The following is an 8,894-nucleotide window of genomic DNA, read 5'->3' on the forward strand; positions in this document are numbered from 1 at the left end:
TATTCAGTCGATCCTATGGGCACTGGACATGGTTGAGTAGCTAGATGAGGCAGATAAAACACGAGCCGCGAAATATATTTGATGTAGATATGACTCCAAGTCATTTGAATTATATTTACAGATATTGCGATTTGATCCAATTCGCATGGTGACCGAGATATCAGGTGCGAGTGAGCGGATCAGAGAGAGGGCCTTACACGAAATCGGAGCTAACTCCCATCGGTCTACCGATGGGAAGTTTCGGCAATCCAGCAAAACGCATTTGCAGAGATATAATATACTAACTCGGGACGCATAGACGATAGTATGGTTCGCTGAGGAAATGGTTACCAGTGAATTCGGTACTTGGCGAACCCTAATCTGTATCGTAACCTCGCCCTACCATAACCTTCAAACTAGTTCCCAACACTAACCTAACCCTAACACATTCATAACAAGTGCCGTGTCAAATTCAACATGCCGAATTCACCAAGTGCCGTATACCACAATTCCCGCTCACATTCAGGGAAGCATTCATTTTGAATGGATTTCATTATAATAATATAATACGTTGTTGCGATCAACGATATCAGACGATATATATAAACGTAAGACCTTGGTAGCTTTCACACTCTATATAACGTCCACTTGTATGAATATTACTTTATTAGTTACACATAAGCTATATTCATACAAGTGGACGTTAAATAGAGTGTGAAAGCAACAAAGATCTTACGATGATAATAATAATAATAGTTATTACATTTCCCGTGCCAAATTCAAAAAGTACCGAATTCACTAGCAACCATTTCCTGGCTTGCTCGACATTCGAACGTGTGAGTGAGAAACGCACGCTTCAAAAACGACATATGAATCGGTTGGGCGTGGGCGTACTGCCGTACACGTGAGCCCTCATGGCAATGATTGCACCATCATGCTGAATTCCGCGTCACTAACTGATGAATCATCAGGTGGGAGACATGAATCTATATATAATATAGCCGATAGGGGTGACGAAATAATATGTCAAGCTAATTGAATGCCTGAACAAAAGTTATATCGAACATACACAGGTTTAGAACCATAGCTAGGCGGAATAATTGGACCGCAGTGGACAAAGGAAATGACGAGTCAACCAAGAGCTACAACGGTGCGTTGCTATACAACAGTCAATCAACAACAACACTAATAAATAACTTGAGTTTTTTTCTTAGGTTCATTTACAAATTCTCTTGGCCGTGATCTGCGTCATCGGAGCCAGCGGAATCAAACAGCGGAATTCGTAAGTCCCATCGAATTCATTTAAAACCACGAGTAGGCTCCGTCTAATTCAGCGATTACCGAATTTCCTGATGTCAAAACCGCCATTCTTATTCATAACGCACCCAAATCTGATAATAATCATTTCACAACAGGCAAGTACCGAAAAATGAAATCCGCAACGCAGCGGCAACGCGCCAGCGGACCGCGCAATTTGACCCCAACGTAATCAGGACATTGAAAGTAAGTTGATACGATTCATTCACTCACAATAGCCGGTGCGCGCAAATCCTAAATTCTGTCTAATTAGACTAATTAGATCGTACTACCGGTAATCTAATTTCAATCTAATTTTAATCGAATGTCAAATGTTTCTCAGCTGCAATAGTAATTCTAATCTAAATTCCGGTTTCCTGAAAATGCGGCAAGAGAGCTGTATAGTGTGAAACGAACCAAACTTGCGGTCAAGACATTTGCCATCACCATGCTTGATGACAGTGTTTCTCCAATCGCGCATCACTTATTTGCTTTATACAACGCTGCGAGTACGTACCACCTGGCTCCTGCATGACTTAGTTTAATCAAATACAAGGCTATTTATTTGGTATTGGTGTTATTAATATACCATAACACCAACGACTGGCAAAAAAAAATACAGATCAATGTAATAGATGTAACTGTCTCTTCTGTAGAAGCTTGCACATTAGGGGAATAACATTGCTCGCTCGCATCCCGTCTCAGGGCAGGGATCTCGATTATTCTTTTCTGGGATGGGTTTCGAATCAACCTGCAAATTTAAGATTCTTGGCGTCGTAGTCTCGTCGTGTTGTCAAAAGCTTTCAACATACCATACACTTTGACAAACATTCCCCGCATTCTATTGCGATGAATCCATATTTTACGTATTCTGTCCAATACGTTTGTTTCAACATGGTTAAAATTTTGTCCTGCTAGAATACTGATGAATTAGTCTATTGACCCAAGTGCGTATAGCTTAGTTAGCTAATCTCACCAGTTGCTTGGTTTTTCCTGTAGTGTATTTTGAATTATTGCACAAGTGAAGTCACTCTTCTTACATCGTGTATTTACAGTGTGTTTAGCTACCTCAAACTCTTCGCGCACCTCAGTTTGAGAGCCACTGCTTTTAAGAGAATGAACTGAGCTTGATTTCTGTAGTATTTCAATCTAATAATCCGATAATTCAATTTACAATTTTTTGCGAATTCAGAAATTTTATGATTATTTGATAAAAAATGCGTAACTATAGTTCCAATACTAATCTAATTTGGAAAAGTAGAAAATTGCTAGTCGCCAAACTATGTACGTATACAACTTACATCGTAAATTCACGCCCCGGTTTCACACGCTACGAAATTCTTCTGCCTCAAGAGTGCCGAGATCGGTTACAATTTCTAGATGCCACTCGACTTTTCTTCCAGGATATCGAATACGAGGAGCGAAAAGCCGCGCCAGGTACGATGTTCTCCCTCGCAACGCTCGAGATCGAAAACTGTACCGAAATATGCCAAGACGGCCACTATTTGACGGGGTCGTGCGGACAGGCATGTAGAGGTGAGACAGCATGGCAGAACCAAATAGAGGTCCATGTAAGGGTAATTTTGATACGCATCATCAATAAACTATGTTCGGAAATAACGCCATCAGTGGTACTGTGACTATACCTTGTCTAGTTATTAGTTATCTTGGTGTGGACATGGAATAGAATGAATAGTAGCGACTAATGCAAAATGACTGATGAGTGATGACGCTACAAATAGGTATAATCTCTTAAAATACAGACAGAGAAGTTACTGCGATGGATATTTCAAGCGGTTCTTATGACGATTTCACACAGCAATGTGACGCAAACATTTGCCAACATTATACATTATACTTATAAATGCTAAGGGTAAAATTAGGTAGTGTTGCCTAAAAACGGTAGATGTGGAAGTTAAGTCTACATAAAAAGCAATTGAGTAAGTGCACCAAATGGTCACAACCAGAATGTTTTGGAAAAGTTCTTCGTTACTGACCACCTCCGGTTAGAAACGCCATACCCATATCGAAAATTAAAAAAATCATTTGCCATGCATCATTTATTCGCGGTCGCCTTGCAGACTTTTACGCATTGGAACGAGCAAACGCGAAAATCCACAACCTGGAACAAAAAAATCGAGAATATTCCAAGGGAATGAATATAGTGATTGGCGTCTTCGCATCAGTGATATTATTTCTGTTCATACTCGTTGGGTGGGCATCCGTGAGATATCACAAATACGGTAAGCAACTTAAACTCATGTCGAAGAACGTACAGGAATTAGGTTTTTGAATGAACTACAAACTTGAATAAGTGAGTAGGTGGAACCGAATTTGAAATATCGCTTTCAAAGACTACGCTTACTGCAGTATAATTATTGAAGTCGAAGATTTTTCGTGTGCCTCTTATCAAGAGTTAACGGCGGTGGGAAATTTCGATAGTTTCGAGCAGACCTGGATAACTGGACAATTAGACTAACAAGAGATAAATGCCGATATTTAAATTCAGTCTAATTTGTGAAATGCTTCTTTGCTCCAATTTCAATTCTTATCCAATTTCTGGTTTCCTAAAAATGCAACAGGAGAACTGTAGCCTATAATGCGAAACGAGCCAATCTTGTTTTACAAAGGTTTGCCAGTTTCTTGTTATGAGGCTGAACTCTGATTTGATACGAACTAAACTTGATATAATTTCCAAGTTTTCACGGATTCAGTAATCCTAATTTTGACCAAATTAAAAAAAATGTTCAGCTATTATTATAATTCTAATTTAATTTGGAAAAGGTAAAAATATTCCCGTTGTCCAACTCTGGTTTCGGGAAACTTCGTTCGGGGGTCCGCTCCGTATTTATACCTACATCTTTTCACTATAAGTCTATAAATAAACTATCACCGCGATCTATGATTGCAGTCTGCGAAAACTACCAGCGCTTGAGCGAGGAAATCACGAAAACCAACCTCGATACGCAAACGAAGATGAGGAAAGAGTTCGAAGACATGTTGGCTCAACAAAGAATACATACGATTGCTGTATCCGATCATACAGCTATTCCGATTCCGGAGCAAGCACAGCATGCTGATAATAATGGCGAGGTATTATGATAGAATCAAAAGTCCGACCAATGTCTATACAAGCAGCCCATGCCAAAAGGTCGAGGCTGTATTCGTAATTGCGGGTTCATCCAATCCAGAAATGGACCCATAAAACGGACTCGTAAAGTGACGATTCGCTGACCCGCCTATAGGCTCATGGTGACTTACAATCACGTTATAACATATATGCGGATCCGTGATACCTTCTAGATTCTGACTTGACACTATCAACTTCAAGTTGCCTCTCAAACCCAATGTGGCCTATAACGCCTTATATGCGGCACCATGAACTTCGCAAATGTTAGTGCTGTAGAAATCTGGCGTCAAAGTAGCAGTGATGTGCTCGGTGCTATAGAAATCAGACTTGAACAACTTTTCATCCGCTGCCGTGGTGTAAAAATCTGCTCCTAGAGAAGGGCGCAGCCAGAAAAATATTTGGGGGGGGGGGCGAAAATTTGACGACGTAAATGAAACACACACACACACACACACACCCTACGGAAGCTTCCAGTTGTCAACTATAGCTTGTTTTAGGCGATCGTTTCACGGACGAGCCCAAATAGCTGACATTGATTGATGAATAGTCATGTGAATTTCGGGCGTAGTCACGCGGAGCGTAAATTTTCTTGAATAAATGAAAGAATTTGATCAATAATATTGGTAAGTGTGTATGAGCAAGTGGTGTCCATTCTTATTAATTACTTCGTTAATCCACGGTTATTTAGTAACCTCTGGTTAAGATTGACGCTAAAGATTGGAATCGCTGATACATATACCGGACCAAATTAAAAAAACTCCTTTGATCAAATTTCAAACTAGCTCTTAACGGGAGGTTTCGATATTTTCCTGTGCTAGTCGCATTTATGTCTGATAGGTCTGATTGCAGTGACAGGATCATTAATAGGCGCCAGCCATTTAAGCACCCGTGTAGCATGCAGCCTACTTTATATGTCTTCGTGTGTCCCGGAACGAAAATTGCCGGAATTAACAGTCCCAAACCCCCATACAGAACTGACACCCCTAGACTCAATCACCCCAACGACCTCGTGCTAATCTAGTGTATCTACTGGTACTGTTGTATTCTCAAAATTGAGAATGCAGCTAAATTCAATTATGGGTATTTGCGGAAGAATTTTTTTTCGGGATTAAAATCAAGACATATATGGACACTTTGGACAGTGGACACTAAATCGCGCGAAGAAAGATTTTAGGTTGCATTAATCAGCCTCAAAATACTGTAATATTTATTGATTCTACGAAAAATTTCCATTCTTTTTTGTGTGTGTGATGAGGGGGGAGGGGGTCCTTTTCGACCCCTGGCTACGCCAAGCCAATGCTCCTAAACTGCATTCCATATCACGAAATGGATATCCGCATCTATAATGTTGCTGTATAAGAGAACACATGTTGAATTCGTAATGCGAGTATAGTAGCGGTTCGTCACCGACCATCTCTGTACAATGTACAGTACAGTGTACGCACATGGTGGATTACACGGTGGTACCAGTAAAAACGGGATGTCTTGACTGAGTTTCATTTGTTTAGGAACGGGAAGGCCTCCTAAACGAACAGCCCTCAAGATGAAGTTTTCACAGAAGAGCTGCAGCATTACGGCACAGCCGACCCACCGCAATATAAGTCGGGACACGCGACGGTATCCAACACCGGTAAAAAAAGACGACGGAAGTTAAATACAAATCAGGGGAAGCTGTGACGACGATGCACATAGCTCGCAAAATATATTATTTTTACTTACTTCAATTTTCGTACTATTATTTGTTAGGCAAAAGTCAGTAGTAAGCAAAATGTAAGTTTTTCGAGTAAAATTGGTGTGATTTGCGTTATTACTAAGGCAAGGTTACAAACAGCTGGGGCGAATAACGGACTTCAGCAAGCAAACTGTTGCATTGTAAAGATCACTAACAGATCAAAGAACCTCGTCGCATCCACGAGGTCCAGCTTATGATCGATAGGATGATAGGAACACTACCTACAATAGCCAGAGTTGAACAGTTCGTGCCGACAGAAGGAGTTCGTGAACCGCCTAAAAATAGTGCGTCGAGCTCTTCGTCTCGCTTATTCGAAATTTCATGTCCGTGACGTCGTATTTTGTGACACGATTGTTGATATACAACTGGGGTGGCCAACCTGCGGCCGTAGAAGGTAATTTGTGCGGCCGTCATCACGTAATTCAATTAGTATGTGTTGGCGGCCGTCGCCATGCAAATTGAATTTACTCCCGAACTTTTGAGAGATTTTAATCAATCATGAAATTTTCTTCGCGCTGGGCGCGACACAATACTACTTCATTTTTCAATTTTAGTGCAGTGACGCCATTTGCAATCTGAGCCCCACAATGCTATGTGAACAGCAGAGGGAAATTATGCGGTCCATATATAAATATCAACTTGGAATCGCGTGCTCCTCACGAAAGAAATTTGTTTCTGATCTGATTGGGCGATTCCAATATCTTTCCACTATACCGACATTCTGACAATCCTGATGTGATGTCAACGAATAAGAGCATGCATCAAAGTGACTAACAACAATTGACCCACCCGGAGGTCCATCATTATTTATAACTTGGCATACATATTCGGAAGCACCCCTTCAATCAACTCTACCGATAAATCTGATCACATGGGCAACGAAAGGATAAACGTGTGATAGTGATATGTGAAACTACTAACATTAATGACGAAATTTATTCGTGAATCTGAAAAAAATTTCGCGCTTCACGCGGCAATTACGGTTCCCTGATGCTTTGTACTTGACAGCTAGTCATTTCGGTGCGTGTAATAAGCCGGTATCAATAGATGGATTCATCGGGAGTCCGCCGGAAATGGACATAGACAGTATAACATGGTTATTTGGCGTCCAGTTAGTTCAGTACTTCTATCCCGTGGAGTGCGGCCGTAGGCTACACGAGAAATCGAAATGCGGCCGTGACTATGAAAAAGGTTGGTCACCCCTGATATAAAATGTTCTTTGCAATTCTCTACTAGTTGCTGTCGATTACCCATGATGAGTGTCAGCCGACAATATTAGGGTGTATTTCAATATTATTCAGTTGCAACTAGTTTGCTGTTTTCATCTCGCTCGAATTCATGATATGGCGCTCATGCTTCTGCATTAATCGATTGGGAAATAAATTGAGTTATGTAGCATGGAACGTTGAATAGCTCAGAGAAAATGACTTTTAGTCGATCACCTTCATTGAGAGCAAAAGCGTTTTGTGATGACACAATCACAGTGTTACGGGCAGAGGTATGTTAGACAGAACAACTCTACCGCCGAGGTTCCTACAAACAAATACACGATAGGATCACATAGTAATAATCAGCAGTGCATTATGTCACGAATAAATTACGTTCTGCAGAAAGCGAAATTAATTATTTGATCGAGGGTTCGAGATCCAATTCTTACTTTGCTAAAGTAGGATTCGATAGACACAAATTTTGGTCGCTGTACTTTCCCAATAACCCACCACCACAAATTCAAATACAACTGCATTGCAAGCTGCGACAATTTATTAGCCACGCTCGGCTTACAATAGAAAATATATCACAAACAGCATACGACGCGGCTCTACTTTCGTAGACCGGCCGGGGCGGAGAGGTCAGTAACATATCGAGCAGTTAGCGTACAATCCCTACGACATCTTGATTGGGACAGAGTGAAGAAATGAAAAGTTGACCAATTTCGAAGTGTCGACACCGCACGCACGGTAAACGAGAACGAAATAATTTCACCCTCGGAAAATTGAAATGATTCTTTTCGACAACAGACGCCAGCAAACGTGGAACAGTGATGGAACGGCAAAGACTCAAGTCTTACTGCTCCTTCCAATGAACGAAGACTTTCTGCCAATGCATGTCTAAGAAAGCAACGATTTTCCGACTTCGCCCATGACAAGCATGCGTATACCGTGCGCCAAGTCGCACTGTTGCTAAAACCTTCTCAAATATGCAGTGTCGAAGACAATTTCCTTCACTGGAAAAAGGTCCATGCATTCACAATTCAAACTTACAACAAAGTATCGAGAACAGTAACCTAGCCCAGTTCACATTACAAGTCACGTACCAACCGGCCGATGTACTAGGATCAGCACCGTAACTGCCGCACCCCAAACCCCCCAATTGGGGGGGGGCCGAGCTCGAAGGGGGCCCAAAATTATTTCGTGAATTAGCATAAATCATAGAGTATTTTTTGAAAATTGATGCAATTTTTACAAAATTTTTTCGCGCTGCGCGCGAATTCAAGTAACCATTTATCTTTATTATTGGGTATTGGGCCATTACCGCGCCACGACCCGCCAAGACATACAATCAAGTTTTAGGCCATATAACATGCGACACCAAGAAGTGAGCCGGAACGATCGGCAGCGAGAAAACTTTGGCCGAAAGGGTCTATGCTAGGGTTGCCATATTTTTGTTTTACAAATTCCGGACGCTTTTCAGCGCCCACTAGCGGATTTCAAAATGAGGTGTGAGATCATTGTCGATCAATATGACGTCACACCAGCA

General features: G+C 41.2%; 1 protein-coding gene across 1 annotated transcript; it reads left to right on the forward strand.

Annotated features, from left to right (window-relative positions):
- The first annotated feature begins 727 nt into the window (after positions 1-727).
- Positions 728-6,129, forward strand: LOC145459045 (uncharacterized). Its single transcript, XM_080337624.1, has 7 exons — positions 728-1,129; positions 1,194-1,261; positions 1,395-1,482; positions 2,679-2,811; positions 3,357-3,518; positions 4,187-4,368; positions 5,914-6,129. The coding sequence occupies exons 1-7, from the start codon at positions 1,103-1,105 to the stop codon at positions 5,950-5,952; spliced, it is 699 nt and encodes a 232-aa protein (XP_080193750.1). The 5' UTR covers positions 728-1,102; the 3' UTR covers positions 5,953-6,129.
- The last annotated feature ends 2,765 nt before the right edge of the window (positions 6,130-8,894 follow it).

Source organism: Botryllus schlosseri, chromosome 16 (assembly GCF_051294905.1).
Source record: "Botryllus schlosseri isolate E-star chromosome 16, Bs_hap1, whole genome shotgun sequence".
Lineage (NCBI taxonomy): Eukaryota > Metazoa > Chordata > Ascidiacea > Stolidobranchia > Styelidae > Botryllus > Botryllus schlosseri.

Excerpts from the sequence above, each read along its gene's own strand:
- LOC145459045 (XM_080337624.1), top strand. The coding sequence starts at position 1,103 with ATGACGAGTCAACCAAGAGCTACAACG. Across the intron at positions 1,130-1,193 it reads GTCAACCAAGAGCTACAACG|GTTCATTTACAAATTCTCTT; the intron begins GTGCGTTGCTAT and ends TTTTTTTCTTAG. Across the intron at positions 2,812-3,356 it reads GTGCGGACAGGCATGTAGAG|ACTTTTACGCATTGGAACGA; the intron begins GTGAGACAGCAT and ends GTCGCCTTGCAG.